General features: G+C 39.9%; 1 protein-coding gene across 7 annotated transcripts in view; it reads right to left on the minus strand.

The window, feature by feature from the left end:
• Positions 1–202: 202 nt before the first annotated feature.
• Positions 203–23,507, minus strand: part of LOC140466910 (plexin-B2-like) — a 265,449-nt gene continuing 242,144 nt past the window's right edge. For all 7 annotated transcript variants that reach the window (XM_072562727.1, XM_072562723.1, XM_072562725.1 and 4 more), the window contains 10 exons: positions 22,107–22,263; positions 21,465–21,565; positions 18,320–18,404; positions 12,753–12,904; positions 11,159–11,319; positions 4,308–4,455; positions 4,001–4,065; positions 3,407–3,482; positions 1,455–1,529; positions 203–1,051 (listed from right to left, as the gene is read on the minus strand). In XM_072562727.1, coding sequence (XP_072418828.1) covers positions 947–1,051; positions 1,455–1,529; positions 3,407–3,482; positions 4,001–4,065; positions 4,308–4,455; positions 11,159–11,319; positions 12,753–12,904; positions 18,320–18,404; positions 21,465–21,565; positions 22,107–22,263 — 1,125 coding nt within the window. In that variant the 3' untranslated portion in view covers positions 203–946. The remainder of the gene's footprint in view (positions 1,052–1,454; positions 1,530–3,406; positions 3,483–4,000; positions 4,066–4,307; positions 4,456–11,158; positions 11,320–12,752; positions 12,905–18,319; positions 18,405–21,464; positions 21,566–22,106; positions 22,264–23,507) is intronic.

A 23,507-nucleotide genomic window follows, 5' to 3' on the forward strand; every position in this document is an offset into this window, starting at 1 on the left:
ATAGATAAACTATTCTTATTCTCTGAGATTAATGGAGATTCGCGGAGTGGGGTTCATTTGAAGACAAATAAAATTCAAACAGGTAAAATGGATTTCCACCACTTGTAGGCTTCTTAAATCAGCACACTTTGCTTTCCTTGATATATTTATATATATAAAATTGTATATATAAAATAAAAAGAAAACCTCTTCATTCACAAAGTAAATAAAAAGCTGATTTTATTTGCAATTCCATCTCCCAAATTATATCAAAAATATCAAAAGACATTTCAGTAGTCACTAGTTCTATTGTAAAAAAAAATCCTCTAAAATGTAATTTTAACATAAATTTACAAGCATATTCTACTTGGTCTGTATTACATACAATTAAGAAATGACTTTTTCATAAATTTCCATGATTTCTATCTGTCAAAACGCCAATTTGGACAGGATAACATGATAAGTATAAAAATCATGCCATTTTCATTGTAACAATTAGCTAGAAAATGTATCAGAATGCACATAAATGGCAGTACTGTTATTAATGGTCGTAATATTAAATTTGAAAAAAGGTTGCTATCAACAATGAAGCTTTAGATTAGAAGGCAACATTCTGTACAAGACTCAGCCCACTATGATAGAGTTTAGCATAATTGTGGGCCAAATCATCAAAGCGTTTTTAGGGCTCAGATAATTTACATTTTTTTAAAATAACAATGTAGATCAGTACAAGACGATCTAATTCCAGCAACTAAGTTGTTTATATTTTTACTTGACAATTCTCCACAGGTTTTATAGACCAAGTTTATAATACAATATTATAGAATATTAGTTAATTTACAAAATTATGGATTTCAGACTTTGAATTAAGAACTGCAAAGGTAATCGGAAGAGTAAAAATAACACTATTTTCTTTCCTAAGTAATAAAATTTAACATCTGAGCTTTCATTATGTAAAATGGTCATGTCAAAGGTCTGTTGTTTTATTCTCTAGTGCAGCTGCTATTTGCTGCAGACGGACAGAGAGCTGCATCTTTTGTGCTGCTTGGTCTTCTTCCAAGGCATTTATTATCTGTAAAGGCAGAGAATGTTGTAATATTAATACTGACATGAAACTATACACTGAAATTGCACATTCTATAATGTATCATATCACACACATTCTTACATTTGATGTGCATTTATTGGATATATTTTTCTCCTAGAAGTGTAACATAACTTTTAAAAGTATTTAATGAACATAATGAAAAAGTAATTAACTTAGGAGCAAGTACTAATTATCATGAGTCATCTTTAAGTATTCAAAAGATTTATAACACAGTGTATCTTGATGTGGTTAAGCTGTGTTTTTATATTTACCAACAACTTAAACTAAAATATAGATGACAATCATTTAACAGTACTCAAACTGAATAAGGTAATGAATATATGCAGAAACCAAAACAACCATTAATTTTTTTTTAAAAAAAACCCACCTCATCGTAGTATTTGTTGGTGTATTGGTACAGCTGATGCAATGCTACCATAGTATTCAGTTTGTCTGTATGAGCCTGGAAAATAACCAAACTATGAGCACACAGAGCTCTTCTGTTGAAGTACACACAAGCTGGAGCACTAATGATAATATTTCCTTTTTTATTTGTTTAAAACTCACAACTCAAACTGTGATAAAATAAAAGTATGATGGGAACATATGGACAGCATGGTAGCTCAGTGGTTAGCACTGCTACCTCACAGCACCAGGGACCAGAGTTTGATTCTATCCTTGGGCGACTGTCTGTGGGAAGATGGTACATTCTCCTCATGTCTGTGTGGGTTTCCTCCCACAGTCCAAAGATGTACAGGTTAGGTGGATTAGACATGGGAATGCAGGGTTATAGGGATAGGTTAGGGGATTGGGTTGATCATTGGAAGGGTGGTATGGACTTGATGGGCCGAATGGCCCTCTTTCACACTGTATGGATTCTGTGGTTCTAAGTAAGTATAAACAGCAATGGCTATACTCCCGTCCCCCACATCATCACTTCATTTCTCATGGATCTGCACCAGAGCTCCTCCATCTCTATATCCACAAGTTGACCTTAGCAACAACACCCATAAAAATATCAATTTCTGACATTTGCTAATAAAATCCAGCAGTACCTCATCATTGGTGTTAGACTGCATGCTTGATGTGATTCATCCAAAATGTGGCAATTCCTTCAATTCAACATTGATCTTTCCAAAGTCACTGTACTTTTCTATGTAAAAAAACTCTTTCTCCCCATTGTAGTCCCACACTAAACTGTATTCTTTCCCTCAACATCCTGTTCAAGCTTAAACATGAAATGAAATTGGAAACAAAATCAGAAATTACTGGACAGACTCAGGTCTGGCAGCATTTGTGGAGAGAAAGCAGACTTAATGTTTCAGGTCCAGTGATCCTTCTTCAGTTCTGAAGTTTCTGATTTCCAACATCCAATATCCTTTGGCTTTTTATGAAATGAAATTGAACATGCCATAACCAAGAGAACTTATTTATGTTTCCATATTGCCCGACCTCCTCAAACAACTAAATCTCTCAGCCATGTTTTTGTCACTTTCAAATTCAGCAATCCTAATTATTAGCACATATCACATCCTATAAAAGACCCCATTTTCCCATCATCTGCTTCATCCTCTGGATGCCAGACTAGCAAAGCTTCACATTAAAATCCTTAATTTTGATTATAAAGCCCTTTGTGTCCTTGCCAAAAGCCCTTTATAATATCTTCTAGTCCTAAATCCATTCCTGAAATGCTTTGTTTTCCTGACTCAAGTCTTCTGAACATTCTTTTCTCCTTTCATTAGGATAGTAATCAGCTACTGCAATCCTCTTCTTAAGATCTTCCATCCTAAGCCATTCTACTTTTTCCCCCACTTTATACAAACTTATGAAGATGCATCTGTTCATTCACACCTTTGCTAACACCTCCTAACCAACTTCCCTTTTCACCCTTGTCTGTTTGACACATTATTGGAGTGGAATTGGATGCATCATTAGCCCGTTTAGTCTGCTGGAATTAGCATTTTTAAAATGTTAACTGAAAAGCTGCATATTTTCTGAATTTTAATTAGTGTGGCGTACAGATCTAATAGTCTACAGATAAAAAGGATTATTTAATTGAAGTAGAAAGAATACCATTGCTACAACATATTTATGTGAGGAATATCTATTAGAGGTAGTGGGAACTTTTTCTGGGTCTGCATCTGGGACTATTGTCAGAATATTAGTGGGTTCCGTTACAAGCATCTACAGCAAATCCCACTGCCATGCTTTGCTTTGTATTCACTAACTTAGGTGGTCTAGTGCATCTGGCCACTGGGGGCTCAGGTAATCTTCCCAAATATTTTCAGTAATTTAGAGGTTGGATTACATGTCAAGCTTTGTCAAAAAATATAAACTTACTCTTGAGACTTCAGCTAAGTGTGTGTTCATATCTTGATCACTGACTTGGATCAATTGACGAATACCCCTGTAATAGCTGTTCGAAAAAAAGACAAAACTGTCAAATCAATCTAAATAGACGGCTTACAGTAAAATATAACTCTGCCTTCTAACTACCTGGTTTATCCCAGAATAAGATAAAAATGGGCCAGTTTAGAACACAGTCTCTGGTACAAGGAATTCTCTTCAATTTCAACAGTCATGCACCAGCAGGTTTCTTGAAATCTCCACATCAAAGCTATCCAAAGGAAAGCTAATAACGTTTCCTGACTGGGCGATCTAATATTCCAGCGGCAAAGATCTCAACTAATCTACCAGGAAAAGTGAACCATGCTAAATTCAAGAAAGCTCTTCCCATATAAAGAAACTGCATTTAAATCTCAAATTTAAGTGAAACCTGAATGGGAATTTCAGGCAATATTTTTGGTAACATGTCCAGTAAATAAATGTTTGCTAATCAAAGGTGATTAAGTTGAACCTTAAGATAAAATAGTAAGAAGCTTATATTAAGTTCCTCAAAGCTTGTCAAATTAGTTTTTTTTAATTCTCACTTACTCCTCCACCATCTTTTTGTATGTGGAAATTTCTCTGGCATAAAGTAACTTGTTGCTTGGAGAGTCCTAAAGATTAGAAAAAAACAACTTATATGAGCAAAGGCAATTTTTTTTATCATAGTCATAGATAGACAAGTATATGCGCCATCCAAGAAAATTCAGAGATGCAGTTTTACGTATTCCTGGATGATTATTTGAAAAATGAGTGGAAGCAATTGATAGTCTCACCATCACCTGGCACCTCTGAAGTGGAGGTTTTCTACTTGTTTAAGAATTTTGTTGTTTGCTGTTGAAATTGAGATACTTACTCTGCTCAATTTGTATTCTGTTTTCGTACAAGCATCCATGAGGGTCTGTGCAATCACGGATAAGGATGCATCCACTACTTCATTAACTTTCACATCAAATATGAAATGTGGATTTTTCAGTATGTTTACCCAGAATCTTAATGGCAAACTGTAGGGGGTAAAAACAGGATATATTTTAATTACTTGAGAAAAATCATGCATATTTTTATGAGAAAGACTATTCCACAGTAATTCATGTGCTCCATTTCTCCCCGTTCTTGGTTCAGTTCCATTCTGTGCCACAAAGAAGTGTGTTTGCCAGTTTTATTTTGGAACAGACTTCGAAATGAAGACTTATAGCGTTCAAGTGAACCAAAAAAGCTGGTGTTAACATAGAAATTCAGTGAGATAATCATTAGATTACTATTATTATTGCCATTACAAAATATTTACTATTTATTCTAACATTTTTTTGAACTTCATGATACTGTTTAGGATGGGACTGGATCAAAACATAATTTGTCACATACAACATTCCTCAAGTGAAAGTGGCTAGCCAAATCCTATTCAATCAGGATTCAATTTGAAATGGTCACATCCAAAGAGATTCATATTTGGCAATCCAAATGAACTGGAAAGATTAATGTATCTCCCACATTCAGGAAATTTGCTTCAACCCTATCCTAGACCCTTCATTATCCAACAGAAAACTGGTGATAAAGTGTACTCGTGTTGTGAAACATTTTTAGGGTCATCAGTAAATTAAAACACCATGCTTTAGATATCTCCAAAAATCAAGAGTATCAAATGGGTTTATAGAAGTAATATTATTTTTGATTGTATAACTGCAATCTGAAGTTCCTAAAGTAGGTGAGTCACCTCACCTACAAGAGATTAGAAGTAACAAAACATAACAACGGAATGAGGACATGCTGTAACCCAAAGGACTAGCCACACTACCATACATCAAAAACATTTCTGAACTGACAGCCAGACTACTGCGACCACTAGGACTCATAACAGCGCTCAGACAACAACTCACCAGAACGAAGGACCCGACACCCAACATGAACAAAACTAATGTAGTGTACAAAATCCCATGCAAGGACTGCAGAAAACACTACATCGGACAAACAGGAAGACAGTTAACGATCCGTATACATGAACACCAACTAGCTACGAAATGACACGACCAGCCACACACAGTAGCCACACACACACACAGACGACAAGCAACATGAATTCGACTGGGACAACACTACCATTATAGGGCAAGCCAAACAGAGAACAGCCAGGGAATTCCTAGAGGCATGGCACTCATCCACAGACTCCATCAACAAACACATCGACCTGGACCCAATATACCGGCCACTACAGCGGACAGCTCGAACTGACAACCGGAAGCGGCAGAGACAGGCCACTATAAAGTCAGAAATAGGAAAGGTGCAGTCACCTTGTTGGGTGTTTATTATAGGCCCCCCAATAGCAGCAGAGATGTGGAGAAACAGATTGGGAAACAGATTTTGGAAAGGTGCAGAAGCCACAGGGTCGTAGTCATGGGCGACTTCAACTTCCCAAATATTGATTGGAAGCTCTTTCGATCAAGTAGATTGGATGGGGCGGTGTTTGTGCAGTGTGTCCAGGAAGCTTTTCTAACGCAGTATGTAGATTGTCCAACCAGAGGGGAGGCCATATTGGATTTGGTACTCGGTAACGAACCGGGACAAGTGGTGGGCTTGTTGGTGGGTGAACATTTTGGTGATGGCGACCACAATTCTGTGACTTTCACCTTGGTTATGGAGAGAGATAGGTGCGCACAACAAGGTAGATTTTACAATTGGGGGAAGGGAAATTACGATGCTGTAAGACAGGATTTGAGGAGCATACGTTGGGAGCATAGGCTGTTAGGGAAGGATGTGGTGGAAATGTGGGACTTTTTCAAGGAGCAGATACGACGTGTCCTTGATATGTATGTACCGATCAGGCAGGAAAGAAATGGTCGTGTGAGGGAGCCTTGGTTGACGAGGGAGGTTGAATGTCTAGTAAAGAGGAAGAAGGAGGCTTACATAAGGTTGAGGAAACAAGGTTCAGACAGAGCAGTGGAGGGATACAGGATAGCCAGAAGGGACCTGAAGAAAGGGATTAGGAGAGCTAAGAGAGGGCATGAAAAATCCCTGGCGGATAGGATCAAGGATAACCCCAAGGCATTCTATGCATATGTGAGAAACCTGAGAATGACGAGAACGAGGGTAGGTCCGATCAAGGACAGTGGTGGGAGACTGTGTATTGAGTCGGAAGAGATAGGAGAGGTCTTGAACAAGTACTTCTCTTCAGTATTTACGAACGAGAGGGACCGTATTGTTGAAGAGGAGAGTGTGAAACGGACTGATATGCTAGAAGAGATACCTGTTAGGAAGGAAGATGTGTTGGACATTTTGAACAACTTGAGGATAGACAAGTCCCCCGGGCCTGACGGGATATATCCTAGGATTATGTGGGAAGCAAGAGAGGAAATTGCAGTACCGTTGGCAATGATCTTCTCGTCTTCACTGGCAACTGGGGTGGTACCAGGGGACTGGAGAGTAGCGAATGTTGTGCCCCTGTTCAAAAAAGGGAATAGGGATAACCCCGGGAATTACAGGCCAGTTAGTCTTACTTCTGTGGCAGGCAAAGTAATGGAAAGGGTACTGAGGGATAGGATTTACGAGTATCTGGAAAGACACTGCTTGATTAGGGACAGCCAGCACGGATTTGTGAAGGGTAGGTCTTGCCTTACAAGTCTTATTGAATTCTTCGAGGAGGTGACCAAGCATGTGGATGAGGGTAGAGCAGTGGATGTAGTGTACATGGATTTTAGTAAGGCATTTGATAAGGTTCCCCATGGTAGGCTTATGCGGAAAGTCAGGAGGCATGGGATAGAGGGAAATTTGGCCAATTGGATAGAAAACTGGCTAACCGGTAGAAGTCAGAGAGTGGTGGTAGATGGTAAATATTCAGCATGGAGTCCAGTTACAAGTGGAGTTCCGCAGGGATCAGTTCTGGGTCCTCTGCTGTTTGTAATTTTTATTAATGACTTAGAGGAGGGAGTCGAAGGGTGGGTCAGTAAATTTGCAGATGATACAAAGATAGGTGGAGTTGTGGACAGTGAGGAGGGCTGTTGTCGGCTGCAGAGGGACTTAGATAGGATGCAGAGCTGGGCTGAGGAGTGGCAGATGGAGTTCAACCCTGCCAAGTGTGAGGTTGTCCATTTTGGAAGAACAAATAAGAATGCGGAATACAGGGTTAATGGTAGGGTTCTTGGTCAGGTGGAGGAACAGAGGGATCTTGGGGTCTATGTACATAGATCTTTGAAGGTTGCCACTCAGGTGGATAGAGTTTGTAAGAAGGCCTATGGAGTATTATCGTTCATTAGCAGAGGGATTGAATTCAAGAGTCGTGAGGTGATGTTGCAGCTGTACAGGACTTTGGTTAGGCCACATTTGGAGTACTGTGTGCAGTTCTGGTCGCCTCACTTTAGGAAAGATGTGGAAGCTTTGGAGAGGGTGCAGAGAAGATTTACCAGGATGTTGCCTGGAATGGAGAGTAGGTCGTACGAGGATAGGTTGAGAGTTCTCGGCCTTTTCTCGTTGGAACGGCGAAGGATGAGGGGTGACTTGATAGAGGTTTATAAGATGATCAGCGGAATAGATAGAGTAGACAGTCAGAAACTTTTTCCCCGGGTACAACAGAGTGTTACAAGGGGACATAAATTTAAGGTGAAGGGTGGAAGGTATAGGGGAGATGTCAGGGGTGGGTTCTTTACCCAGAGAGTGGTGGGGGCATGGAATGCGCTGCCCGAGGGAGTGGTAGAGTCAGATTCATTGGCGACCTTTAAGCGGCATTTGGATAGGTACATGGATGGGTGCTTAATCTAGGATAGAAGTTCGGCACAACATCGTGGGCCGAAGGGCCTGTTCTGTGCTGTATTGTTCTATGTTCTATGTTCTATGTTCTATGTTCTATGTTCTAAATGCCGAAGGAAACAGTACAGAAGCGCTTCACAGGAGGTTCCCAAGCACTGAGGATGTCACCTAGACAGGGGACGAAACGTTTGCAAGACAAATTCCCAGCTCGGTGAACAGAACCACAACAACGAGCACCCGAGCTACAAATCTTCTACCAAATTTTGAATACTAATTGATTTTTCACAAGATAGTTCACAATGGATTTGCTGCTATCTTCACTTAAGGAAATCCAGCACCAGATCAGGAATATCTATGGATGTCTATTTCACCATAAGTTCCTTTATAAGCTGCCAATGATTCCAAGGTCAGTACAAAAACAATAAGGGAAAGGATCATTCTGAGTATGGCTCACTGCAGTCTGAAGGCTTCATGGAATAATTTATGATCAAGGGACTGGAGCAAAACATCAGATTCAGTCACAAGCACTTCAACCTCTCAAAAGTCTTTTTGAGCTACATGGATTTGGCAACATCTATTTCTCAGATTTTCTTCATATAAAGATGATAACAGAAAAATCTTCCACATTCACATTTCATTCAAATATTTTTTTGCATTGGGTGTGAGGGCTCTCACTGAATTTGTAGTATACTCGCTCCAATGTAGCATTTACCACACATTCACTTATAGTATGTGGCTTTCACTATCCCAAAATGGGATCCAGATCTTTTAAGTTTGCATCAGAAAGGGAGCATCTGACACAGAGTGTGATTTGAATTGCGCCTTACCATTTTACGCTGGAGACCTATAATCTTCTAATCTTCTGTTGCCCACTCCAACAGTGATTGCAAGGAAAAATCACTAGTCAGTAGGCACCTCTGACCATTCTGCACTGGAACCTCACTCTCCTTCTCCATTCAACATGCAGTGTCCCTCTTGGACATGGTGTTTTTCTCCCTCTACCTTCTCTTACCCCCAAAATGCTCAATCAACCCCTGCACTCCACGACAATGCAATTCTGACAATGGCCAGATGGATTTCAGAAGGTGAGTCCAGTGGAATGATGTGAAAGCTGATTGGGGTACATGTGTTTCTTTTGAACTGCAGAGTTTCATACAAACTAGAAGAAAGAACTAATTAGCCTCTTGAACCTGTTCTGCCATTCAAAAAGATCATAGTTGAACTGAATATGTATTTCAGATTCCATATTTCCATCTGTCCCTCAGACTTTTGATTCTCCGTCCTAAGAATTTATCCATCTACCTTAATAATAAGGACTGGCCTCCACCACCACCTGAGGTGGAGAGTTACCATGTTGTGCAGCCCACAGGAAAGATATTCTGAAGTGTGGCCAAAAACAGCAATCATTCATTGGAAACAGTTCTGGAAACATCCTTTCCATGCCCACTTGGTCCAGATCATTCGGGATCTGTACTTAAAATGGTTATTAAAAAACAAGTTCACGAGAAAACATTAGAGATAGCTTTTTATTTCTTAATCTATGGAACCTGCATTGTTGGTCGTTAGGGTCTTCGATAATTTTGACCAACTGATGAGAAATAAAACACAATTCCGTCAGTGTTATATGGCTAGGAGGCAAACTCTGGGTCATGCTGTCTTCATGCAGATGCTACTTCCCTTTCATGTGGCATAGAATGTCAAGTTTAGAAGTTACTTCTGAAGGAAGCTTAATGAATTGCTACAGTATATCTTATATATGGCACACAGATACTACAGTTGGTCATCAGTGTCAAAGAGAGTGAATGAAGAAGGTGTTGGATAGATAGAGACAATGAAGTGGGCTGCTTTGTCATGGATGATGTCAAGCTTTAGCATATATGTCGCACATTCATCCAAGTCATTGGGACTGTATTCCATCACATTACTGACTTGTGTCTTGTAGATGGTGAACACACTTTGGGAAATCAGAGAAATCACTCACCACAGAATTCCCAGCCTTTGCCCTGTTCTTAGCAACAATATTATCAAACTGTTGCAATACAGCAAGAGCTCATTTAGCCCGTCCTGTATTCACCAGCTCTCCAATGAGCATTATGACTTAGTGCCATTCATCTGCTTTTATTCCTGTACTCTTGCACATTATTTCAGTAGAAACAATCATCCAGCACCTTTTTGAATGCCTCAGTTGATCCTGCCTTCATCACATTTCCGGGCAGTGTTCCCAGATCTAATCCATTTGTATGAAGAAGGTTTTACTCATGTCATATTTGCCATGTTTGCAAATCACTTTACATCTCTGCCCTTTTATCTGAACCCTTTTACAAGCAAGACCAGCTTCTCCTCTATCTGGACCTCATGATTTTGTAAACTTCTATCAGATCTCCTCTTAGCCTCCTTCCCTCTGTGGAGAACCATCCTAACCTCTTTAATCTATCTTCACAACTGAAGTTTCTCATCCCTCTCTGCAGTGTGTTCACATCCTTACTGAGGTGCCCAGAACTGTACACAATACTCCAGCTGAGATCTGAGAAGTGTATTGAAGTAGTTCAGCATGACCACCTTGCTCTTGTACTTTATGCCCTTATTAATATCTAAGTCCAGGATACTGTATGTTTTATCAAACTCTCTCTCCATCTGCCTTCCCACCTGCAATTTGTGTACATCCATCTTCATCTGTTTCTTCACCCCCTTTAGAACTTGCACCCTATTTGTATCATCTGTTCAGATTATTCCTAAAAGTATTACTTCTCACTTCTCCACATTGAACTTCATCTGTCACCTATCTGTCCACTCCAGAAACTTGTCTATGTCCTTTTGATGCTCTATGTAGCCCTTCTCTCCGTTTATTTAAGGTTCAATGCCCAGGCCGTAATGATAAAAATGTATGCTGATGGAAAGTAGGATGCTCAAAGCACACTCTCAAAAACAAAAGTACATGTCATGGAGAACAAGTAATCCAGATGTTCTTACCTGTTGGTTTTCCAGATGTGAATGGTCTCCTCGTCGTTTATTTCATTTTTGCGTGCTTGCTCGTCAAGGAAATCAAAATAGTATTTCACAGCCGTTGGAATGGATTGATTTGTACTGAGAATACTTTGGAAGAAATTATCTACAAACTGCTGAAGTGTTCCCTGTTTTAGTCAAAGAAATAGAGATTAAACTTCTTTCTCTTGACAAGAGAAAACTAATTTATACAATCTAAACAGACATTTCCAATTCCTTATTATTACAAGTAACATGATTGGTCAAGCGTATTACACTTTGTAATTACATTCAGTACTGCTCAACAGTTCACTTAGTACCTCAGCTATACAAACCAGGCAGGTTCTATTCCTATTGCAGTCTGATGGTTGTTAGCTGCATAGTACAAGGGGTGAAATAAACAATCTTCCTCCTCATAGTTACTCAAGTTCCTTTTATTAGCCTTCATGTTCACTGTGCCACCCCTTTAAACAAAGTGGTTAGCACTGCTACCTCACAGCACCTGGGTCCCAGGTTCAATTCCAGCCTCGGGTGACTGTCTGTGTGGAGTTTGCACATTCTCCCAGTGTCTGCGTGGGTTTCCTCCCACAGTCCAAAGACATACAGGTCAGGCGAATTGTCCATGCTAAATTGCCCGTAGTGTTAGGTCAATTAGTCAGAGGGAGGTGGGTCTGGGTGAGTTGCTCTTTGGAGGGTTGGTGTGGACTGGTTGGGCCGAAGGGCCTGTTTCCACACTGTAGGGAATCTAATCTAATCAAAGACACAAAAGCCAATTTGTAATGATGCTTAGTCTTTTAACATTCCAATAATTACATACATTAATATAGGAAAACAGCCACTTGGGTAAATATACATGATCAAGTAACATCCCATTAGGAGTTAATGGCTTTGGGGGAAAGAGGAGCAATTGAAATCGAGCATTCTCTAGAGCTACAGTAGTACATAGTTGGAAAATCAGAATAATTGCAATTTCAACAACTACTATAACCAACCTCATTCTGAGAAATTAAACAAATATAACTAAACTTTAACTCAGGTTCTAAAAGTGTACATTTTTGCAGTATTTTTCTCTAACACTTGAATGAAACAACTGCAATGTGACAAATTTGCAGCGACAATTTCTGTTATTACTGTGAATACCAAAATATATAATCGATATGAAACAGTGATAAAAGTTACATTTTCCAGGTCCAGAATTTCAATGTATTAGAGTTATGAACATCAGCAATTGCTAATAACTCTGCCTTCAACAAATATAAGTTATACTGGTCCGATTTTGAAGGCACTTGTTTTGACCAGGATCCAGTAGAATTAACAGCTTGAATGTATGTAAAATAAACTTTACAAAAGATGCCAGTTTAGTCATCTCTGGTTTAAGACACAGAACAGTCTCCAAATTAACAAACTGCATGGCATAGCTTTCAGCACTGAAGTAAAGAGAGACCAGCAGAGTAGGTAAGGCTTTTTTTGTATAATTGTTCGCCTGCCCAGTTGATGGTTTCATTCAGAGCATAACAAAAATTGATGACTGGGATAAATTCTATTCCAGGTAAATGACTGTGAAGTATACAGTAAACCTCACCTTTACAGACAAAAGTCTTGTCAAATATATTTCTGTGATAGCTTTGGTCCTTTCTTTCTCCTTCATGCTGCCTCGCTTTGATTTACTTTCATCTACTTCGTCTGCTGGCCGGACTAAATGCCACCTTCTATCTTCTTCTAAAAGTCCACTTTCTGGAATGACCACAAAATGATAATGTTAATTAAGAGATAAAAGTCATACTGTAGCACATTTACAACCTCCCTGCTTTAAGAATTTCCAAAACAAAATACAGTCACAGATTATTTAGACAAGTTGTTTCAGGCATCAGTGCAAAATAGGTGGAATTATACAGCAACAGGGCAATAGTAAAGCTGTTCAATTTTTTTTTATTCAAGCCAGTGGAATAGGAAAATCAGACAGTGCATAAACAGTTAATTAAACAATGTGGCAAGTTTGAAAAGGACAATATGCAATGTTCAGTGACAGATATCTTCTGTGGATTTCAGAAAGGCAGTTGGAGATTTTTTCATGAACGCCAGCAACTACTTGAAGAAATCTTTGAAAAAATAGGCCTAGAAAAGATGGATTCTGGGAAAAAAATTGTGGCTGTAACAGCTGCTTGGGAGGGGATTTCCTCAAATTCCAGGAGGAGCAATTGCTGTTTTTATATACTGTTGCATTGTTTGATCAAAACAACAGCATTTTTAAAAATGGAGGAAGACAGACAAAGGCAGTGATCACATGGCCAACGAGAGGAACCTATACTGCTGTCTGAGACAGCAGTGAATCTACACAGTTACTGCCTTTGATGTTTGAGTTCAAGTATCTCTGGACATTGGAGTGCGTCTTGTAAAAACGAATAAACAGCAAAATTCACAGCAGAACTTGGAGGAACCAGTGTGGGAGAGCTCATAGCACAGAAACATATAACTGCATAGTTTTTAAGTGCAACCTTGCTATAAATCTACAACAGTGAATAGAGTGGGCTCTTTCTTGATTATATGTTTTATTGAGATCTGTTGCTTGATTAAATTTTAAAAATTTAAACCATAACTATTAAGTTAGCCTGGAGCAGAGGCTTTTTAGAGTAATAAGAAGGTACTATTTTCTGGGTCTGTAGATTGCTAAGGAGCAAAGACGGCCTTTAGTAGAGTGATGTGCTCTTCCTGTCAGATGTGGGAGTATAGGGAGAGTTTCCATGTTACTGATGATTACGTTTGCAGGAAGTGACTTTGGTTACGAATCTTACCACACTGCATGGATCGATTAGAGTAGCAGTGAAAGGCAATAATGAATTTACAGGAGCTAGGGGATGTGATGGATGCCAGTTATAAGAAAGGAGAAAAGCTGCAGATACAACTCCAGGAAAGGTAGGAGGGATAGGCATGTAGTGTACGGGTCTCCTATGGTTATCTCAAACAGTATGAGATAGGATTAGGAAAATGTGGGAGGTGCTGGGCTCTCAGGAGAACGTAGCTTGAACAGTCAAGTTTCTGGTACCGGGAATGGTTCTAAAGTAATGATACGTCAGATTCTAAGCGATCGATTGTGACAGGGGGCGCTCTAGTCAGAGGCACAGACAGACATTTCTGCAGCCAGCAGCGAAAAATCAGAATGATGTGTGGCCTCCCCGGTGCCAGGATCAAGGATATCTCACAGAAGGTGCAGAATGTTCTCAGAGGGGAGAGGGACCAGCAGGAGGTCATTGCACACATTGTAACTAATGACATAGGAAGGGAAAAGGATGAGATTCTGAAGGAAAAATATATAAAGTTGGGCAGGAATTTATAAAGGAAGTCCTTAAGGGTAGTAATATTTGGATTATTCCTGGTGCTATGAGCTTGTGAGGGCAGGAATAGGAGGATAGAGCAGATGAATGCATGCCTGAGGAGCTGGTGTACGGGAGAAGGATTCACATTTTTGGATCATTGGTATTTCTTCAGGGGTAGAACTAACCTGTACATGAAGAGTGGATTGCACTTGAATTAGAAGTAGACTCATATACTGGCAGGGAGGTTTGCTAGAGCTGCTTGGGAGGATTTAGACTAGTACGGTGGGAGGTATTGGGGGGGCAGGGGGAAGATTTGGACCCAGGGAGATAGTGAGGAAAGAGATCAATCTGATACTGCTATAGTTTGGAAAATGAGCAAGTCAAACAGTCAGGAAAGAGAGGAACAAAGCAGAGAACAATGTAGAACTGATAAATTAAACTGCGTTTATTTCAACGTAAAAGGCTTAACAGGGAAGGCAAATTAACTCAGGGCGTGGTTAGGAACATGGGACTGGGATATCATAGCAATTACTTAAATATGGCTTAGGGATGGACAGGACTGGCAGCTTAATGTTCCAGGGTACAAATGCTACAGGAAGGATAGAAAGGGGGGCAAGAGAGGAGGGGGAGTGGCATTTTTGATTAGGGATAGCATTACAGCTACACTTAGAGAGGACATTCCTGGGAATACATCCAGGGAAGCTATTTGGGTTGAACTGAGAAATAAGAAAGGGATGAGCACCTTATTGGGAATGTACTATAGACCCCCTAATAGTCAGCGGGAAATTGAGAAACAAACTTATAACAAGATCTCAGCTATCTGTGAGAATAATAGGATGGTTATGGTAGGGGATTTTAACTTTCCAAACATAGACTGGGACTGCCATAGTGTTAAGGGTTTAGATGGAGAGGAATTTGTCAAGTGTGTACAAGAAATTTTTCTGATTCAGTATGTGGATGTACCTACTAGAGAAGGTGCAAAACCTGACCTACTCTTCGGAGATAAGGCAGGGCAGGTGACTGAGGTGTCAGTGGGGGAGCACTTTGGGGCCAGCGACCATAATTCTATTCGTTTTAAAATAGTGATGGAAAAGGATAGACCAGATCTAAAAGTTGAAGTTCTAAATTGGAGGAAGGCCAATGTTCACGATATTGGGCAAGAACTTTCAAGAGTTGATTAGGGGCAGATGTTCACAGGTAAAGGGTCAGTTGGAAAATAGGAAGCCTTCAAAGATGAGATAACGAGAGTCCAGAGACAGTACATTCCTGTTAAGGTGAAAGGAAAGGCTGGTAGGTATAGGGAATGCTGGATGACTAAAAAAAATAAAGATTTTGGTGAAGAAGAAGGAAGCGCATGTCAGGTATGGACAGGATAGATCGAGTGAATCCTTGGAAGAGTATAAAAGCAGTAGAAGTATACTTAAGAGAGAAATCAGGAGGGTAAAAAGGGGACATGAGATAGCTTTGGCAAATAGGATTAAGGAATATCCAAAAGGATTTTATAAATATATTAAGGAAGAAAGGATAACTAGGGAGAGAATACGACCCCTCAAAGATCAGCAAGGCCGCCTATGTGTGGAGCCGCAGGAGATGGGGGAGGGGGGGGGGGGGGGGGGGGGGGGGGGGGGGGTGCGTGGCGGAGATACTAAACGTATTTTGCATCAGTATTTACTGTGGAGAAGGACATGGAAGACATAGAATGTGGGAAAATAGATGGTGACATCTTGAGAGAAATGTCCATATTACAGAGGTGGTGGTGCTGTGGATGTCTTAAAATGCATAAAAGTGGGTAAATCCCCAGGACCTCATTAGGTGTAGAACTTTGTGGGAAGCTAGGGAAGTGATTACTGGGCCCCTTGCTGAGATACTTGTATCATCGATAGTCACAGGTGAGGTGCCAGAAGACTGGAGGTTGGTAACGTGATGTCACTATTTAAGAAAGATGGTAAGGAAAGGCCAGGGAACTATAGACCGGTGAGCCTGACGTCGATGGTGGGCAAGTTGTTGGAGGGAATCCTGAGGAACAGGATTAACCTGTATTTGGAAAGGCAAGGACTGATTAGTCAACCTCGCTTTGTGTCGGAAATCATGTCTCATGAACTTGATTGAGTTTTTTGAAGAAGTAACAAAGAGGATTGATGAGGGCAGAATGGTTGATGTGATCTATGTGGACTTCAGAAAGGCGTTTGATAAGGTTCCACATGGTAGACTGGTTAGCAAGTTTAGATCTCATGGAATACAGGGAGAACTGGCCATTTGGATACAGACTGGCTCAAAGGTAGAAGACAGTGGGTCATGTTGGAGGGTTGCTTTTCAGTCTGGAGGCCTGTGACCAGTGGGGTGCCACAAGGATTGGTGCTGGGTCCACTGCTTTTTGTTATTTATATATATGATTTGGATATGAATATTGGAGCTATAGTTAGTAAGTTTGCAGATGACATCAAAATTCGAGGTGTACTGGACAGTGAAGAAGGTACCACAGAGTACAATAGAATCTTTATCAGATGGGCCAGTGGGCTGAGGACCGGCAGATGGAGTTTAATTTAGATAAATGCAAGGTGCTATATTTTGGAAAGGCAAATCAGTGCAGGACTTATACACTTTATTGTAAGGTCCTGGGGTGTGTTGCTGAATAAAGAGACCTTGGAGTGCAGGTTCATAGCTCCTTTGAAAGTGGAATCACCAGTAAATAGGATAGTGAAGGCAGCATTTGGCATGCTTTCCTTTATTGGACAAAGCATTGAGTGTAGGAGTTGGGAGGTCATGTTGCAGCTTGCAGGACATTGGTCAGACAACATTTGGAATACTATGTGCAATTCTGGTCAACCTCCTATCAGAAGGATGTTGTGAAACTTGAAAGGGCTCAGAAAAGATTTACAAGAATGTTGCCAGGGTTGGAGGGTTTGAGCTATAGAACATAGAGCATTACAGCGCAATACAGGCCCTTTGACCTTCGATGTTGTGCCGATCTGTGAAACCAATCTGAAACCCATCTAACCTATACTATTCCATTATCATCGTACATTTATTGAATAACCATTTAAATGCCCTTAAAGTTGGCAAGTCTACTACTGTTGCCAGCAGGGCGTTCTATGCCCTTACTATTCTCTGAGTAAAGATCCTACCTCTGACATCTGTCTTCTATATATCACCCCTCAATAGAGGGATAGGGGGGGACAAGTGCTGACAAATGGGACTAGATTAGGTTGGGATATCTGGTAAGCATGGACGAGTTGGATGTAAGAGTCTGTTTCAGTGCTGTACATCTAAGTATTCAAGAAACATATTTTAAAGAAGCCACATTTGCACTTGGAGTAATTGGAGAATAGACTGAATATAAAGGCTTTTACATAATTGGTTCTCTCAGGTCCTATGTAAAAGGGCACTGGAAAATAAACTTGCACATTTCCCTGACGACAGTCAGGGAAGGTTGTGTTCCCCTATACTCTCAATCCAAATCTTGTTGGAACACAAAACTGTCTAACGTATACAGTAATACAGAAACTACCTGAAGATCAAAGTTGGGAAGGCTAGAGGGTTTCTATTCAGAATTCTATACTGCATATAATCAAAGGCCAACACAGTGCTCCATATCCAGCACTGACATCTCTCACCTCAAAATAAACACAAATTGCTTCATACACAAGGAAAGTAAAAGATCAACCTATTGGATTTTGATTTTAAATCTAACAACATTCGTTTTTAGAAAGCCTTGCATCAAATTGTAATTTCTGATCAGATTCCCATTTAAATGTGAGCACTAGAATTGAAATACAATTCTGTCAGTTAATGCTTCATGACATTATCAAATTGGAAGTGTAAAAATGATACTGACTTTCTCCATGAATAATCTGCTGATGGTCATCAGGTTGCTGTGCATGTGAAGATCTTACTAAAATGAGAGTGGAGAAATCCCGTACCTGAAAGAGGAGAATTCTCAATTAGTGATCTCATTTTACTGTTGCTCATGTTATTGTAGTAATGTACAATAAATTCTTTAGTTTTTAAAAATTAAGAAACCTAGGCAATATGACAAGTCTCATTGTACATGGCATGAACAAATTTAAAATGGGGATAATGTATGAGGAAAGGAAACAAGTACAAAAGATATCCCACAAGTATTTTGCCTTAAGTAAATGGCTCTTTACACCTGCACCACCAACTTTCTTTTAATGGATCTATGGAATGCTTCAGTTAATCTTTGCTCCAGTTTCCTGCTGTCAGAACCCACACCAGACATCATGTCATCCTATGGGATGGTCACAATGAGATGCAAATCAAGGAAGTATGTCTGTCTATGTTATCATCCATACAGTTTCATTTTTTTAATAACATGGGCCACATGGATGCTCCAGGTTTCCAATAGTCTTCCTTCATCTAAACCAGCTGTGGATAGCTTTATGTTTGTCTGCAGCAAAATTGCATCCCTATTTTGGCAGTGCTCCATAGCAAAAACTGTGAAACATTCTTCTTGCATTTAAATGACTCCAAGGTTGGAAGGACCACAACGTTCAGAGGTTCACCTGTGTCCAGGATTTGCACGAAGTCTGAGCCATAGAGAGTCATACAACATGGAAACAGACCCTTTGGTTCAACTAGTCCATGCTGACCATGTTCCCAAACTAAACTAATCCTATTTGCCTGCATTTGGCCCATTTTCCTCCAAATCCTTCCTATTTATGTACTTCTCCAAATGCCTTTTAAATGTTGTAACTGTACCTGCGTTTATCACTTCCACTAGCTGATCCACACACAAACCACTTACTGTGTAAAAAAGTTGCCCTCCCCCATGTCCTTTTTAAACATTCTCCTCTCACCTTAAAAATATGCCCCCACTCCACCACTCTAGGGAAAGACCTTTGCTATTCCCCTTATCCATGTCACTCGTGATTTTATAAACTTCCCATGTCACCCCTCAACCTCCTATGCTCCAGTGAAAAAAGTTTCATCCTTTTCTAGCCTATTTTTATAACTCAAACCCTCCATTCCCAGTAACATCCTGGTAAATATTTTCTGGACCCTCTCCAGTTTAACAATATCCTTCCTATAGCAAGATGACACAGCACTTCAGAAGAGGCCTGACCCACGTCCTGTACAATCTCAGCATAACATCCCAACTTCTGTACTCAGTGGGCTGAGCAATGAAGGCAAGTCAGTGCCAGTCTGGAGTAGAGATTGCTGGAAATCAGACACTACAACCCACTTGTAAAGCTTAGGTTTTAACTGATGCCATACTTGGACAAAAAATGCTGCACAAAGTGCTACACAATACCTACTGCTTCAATGTAGGAATTGAAAAACAGGAAAATTAACGGAAATGAAAAACACAAGTTTAGTTTCTTTATTTAATGGGAAGTCTTGTATACCACGAGTTGCAGCTCACTGTGAAACTTCTATTATTTCTAATTTGCCAAGCACAGCAGCACTCCTCAGTTCTCTCTAAATGGTGTGGTGGAGGGCAGTGAAATTTCTGAAAACTGCCAGGGAGCCGAGGCCATTCTCTAGCTGATTCATTCGGCATGGAAAATCAAGCTGTGACATGTGCAATTGAAGCTGATTAACAGTTCAGAATTTGCACAGAGGCAGGTGAACCATAGGTATTCAGCAGGACTTTTGCCTCACACGCTTCTTTCAGCTTACCAAACAAAATACACATGAATGCAAACAGGCGAATGGGCTCTAACAACATCAGATAGATCACTCTCACCCAACCTAGACCTTCAATGACTAAAAATAGTCTGACTCATACCATTATTTAAATTAGCTTTCAAACAGATGTTCAATATTTTGAAAATGCCTATCATTGCTAAACTGTAACAGAATTACAGCAATAGCTATAGAAATGATACCTTTTAAAAAATGTAACATAGATCCTACGAGAGATAGTTTTTTTTAAAAGATAAAGTTTAGAGTTAGACTTTAGCTAATCAGAAAAAAAAAGAGTAAAGGTAAAATCACCATAATCGTATTGGACCAGAGTGTTGCTCTCTCATGAGAAAGAGGTGACTGGTGGGGTTTAAAGGGAAGAGATTGAGAAGGAGAGTCTTTAATGATAATCTCAGCCCGAGCAAGAATTGAACCCATGCTCAGGGTTCACTCTGCGATGGAAACCTGCCATTCAGCCAACTAAGTAAACCAATCCCTAAAAGAAGTTTAGGGACTTAAAAGTCAAGTCATAAAGACAAATAGATTATTGTTATTTGTCAACACTTGTATTCTAGCTCATGATCTATAGTCCCAACCTCTATAACTTCCTAATTTATGGATTTTGGACCTGGATTTTTAATCGCTGCCTCCTAAGAATTAATGATTTTTTTTCAGCAGTTGGTAAAACTTTGCTTTGCAAACACGTCAGTGAAATGTTGGAATCTCTACTCATGTCAATAGTGCAAAAATATTGTGGTTAAATACTACATAAACATTGCTTTGCTTCTCCCTGTACAAAGCAGGTATCAAGGTGCAAATTTACTCATAATTGATTTTCTGGTCAAAGACAAAAATATGCTCGACAACTTGGTAAATTTGTTGCGCATAGTGTCCATTTGGCTAATCAAATTTTAAAAAAATTAAACATTGTGCAAGATAGAAATGTTATATAGAATACCTTCAGTGTGGAAACAGGTCATTCTGCCCAATAAGTCCACACCAACCCTTCGAAGAGTAACTCACCCAAACCCTCTTGCTCTACATTTCCCCCTGACTAATGCACCTGTACTACACATCCCTCAACACTATGGGAAATTTAGCATGGCCAATTCACCTAACCTGCACGTTTGGTTTGTGGGAGGAAACTGGAGCACCAGGAGGAAACCCACGCAGACACGGGGAGAATGTGCAAACTCCACACAGACATTTGCCCGAGGCAGGAATTGAACCCAGGTCCCTGTGCTGTGAGGCAGCAGTGCTAACCGCTAAGCCACCATGCCAACCCAAAACAAAACGTTATCAGTGGTTAGATACAAAAAGCTTACGCTACTCACATTATAGTGTCTTAATGTATTTAAACGCCTCCATTTTCCATCTCGTTCTGATGTGACATCCAAATCCGAAAGTATTTGACCAGTAGAACCTGGACGCCATTCTGTGGCAAGTGAAGATAGAAAGAAACTTAGCGAATTCTCTTGTTATTGAAATAAACAGTTTTCCACAAACATTATGGCCTTGACATCTGCAGAGATGGGGAATCCAAGAGCATACAAATAACTCACTGAGGCAAGAAAGTGGAGGGCCTACCAATCTTACAGCAGGGCCATACTTAAATAAAACCTTGAAGGTACCACCCAACACCTGACAAGAATCACTACCTAATTGGTGAGCAGGAATGGGCATTTAGTATCAGGAAGTCACAGCAGGGGCATAAGTAAGAACAATCTCTGGCCCAACTGTTTTGAGCAGGAATGGTTCGAATACAAATAAGTAGAAGTTTTGCAGTGGTGGGAGGTGAAGGTGAGAAGAGAACAATGTTCACAGAGATCAGAAAGAGATGAAGCCTGCAAGAAGGAATAGGAAGAAGGGTGATAGAAGGGAAGAGGAATGGGAAAAGGATCAAGGCCAAGACTGGGGTAGAGTACTGAATTGATACAAGAAATAACAACTAGTTAATATGGTAAACCAGAACTTACCAAGAACAACACTATCCAGTGCAGGCCTTTGTGAAAAAGGAACATTTCTGTACACTTGGTCAAGAATTTTTTCTTTAACCTGGGTTATACTGTCACAGCTCAGAACCTTTACTGGCATTGATTCTCCAATATCTTCTTGTGCAATGACATTCAAAGTCTAGAAGGAAACGAAGCAAAATGAAATAAACATACAATTCCACAATGCTGCCCTCTTATTTGATATTTGGTCTAAGGAACTTCAGTTCTCCATAATAAAGCTGGTCACAATTTCAAATCTTGGAATAATTCAAACACAAAATGTCAATTTGCATTTGGATTCACTCCAAAAATTAACATATAATTTTAAGGAGTTTGCAAGGTGCTCTGCAATTGAAATGAACAATTAAGTGGGAAATTAGATTGTGTTATGAATACAAGATTTTATGAGATGGTTATATTTTCTCTCTAGTTCAAAAGAAAATGGGTAATAAAGAAAGTAGCCTGAGATATACTGCTAAATCTGCATCACCTGGTTACCATAGGGCCAGACATACATGTCAAATGCTAGTGAAATCCATTTGCCACATTTAATATCTAAAAACAAGGAGCAGAGCAGCTGGCCTTGTAATGGATAGGCTAAATGATTTCAGGCAAATTGGTTAAAAACCTGGGCAAAGAGATTGTATCTGAGAGAGAGAGAGAGAGAGTGAGAGTGTGTGTATAAGAGAGAGAGAATGAGTGTGTGTATGAGAGAGAGAGAGAGAGACAGAGTCAGAGAGAAATGTGAGAAAGAGAGAGAGAGACGCGCTGGGATCACAGCTGCCTGCAGTCCATAAAGAGAAAGGCTGTTTTCTGTTGAGTTTGGGCTGGTACAGGACCTGGAAGTATCTGTAGTGGCTGCGCTGGTGAGGTCCTTGAGAACCCAGGGTGGTGGTGATGGTGGTGAGATGGTGACTCTTGTACCAGTGCCGCACTGAGGAGTCTCATGGCTGACCACTCCAAGCCCATGGCTAAACACTTGACAAGAAGGAATTTAAAGTTGAACTTTACTTTTCTGCCTTGAAACTATATGTTTTGGTTTATTTTTCCATGTTTTAAGATGGCACTGGAAAATGGTGACCCTATACAACACTTTTCACTGTATTTTGTGACAAAATATACAGGACAATAAATAAATAAATAAATAAAATTTTGTCCTTATTTTTACAAGAAGATAGGTTGAGACGGAGATCTGCTTAAAGCCAATAAAGCAAAAACCTCTTCAGACCTTGAGGTGCTTTTTTCAAGTTGGAACAATAGAAGCAGCATGAATGAGTGGTGTCACGCTCTCTCAGAAACTGAATTTGTAGTTTTAGTTTTTAGTTGAAGCTGGATGTAGAAGCTCTTATTCCTCTCTCTGTTACAGCTAAAAGCTGGGGTGCT

This window comes from Chiloscyllium punctatum, chromosome 44, assembly GCF_047496795.1.
Source record: "Chiloscyllium punctatum isolate Juve2018m chromosome 44, sChiPun1.3, whole genome shotgun sequence".
In the NCBI taxonomy this organism is placed as follows: Eukaryota; Metazoa; Chordata; class Chondrichthyes; order Orectolobiformes; family Hemiscylliidae; genus Chiloscyllium; species Chiloscyllium punctatum.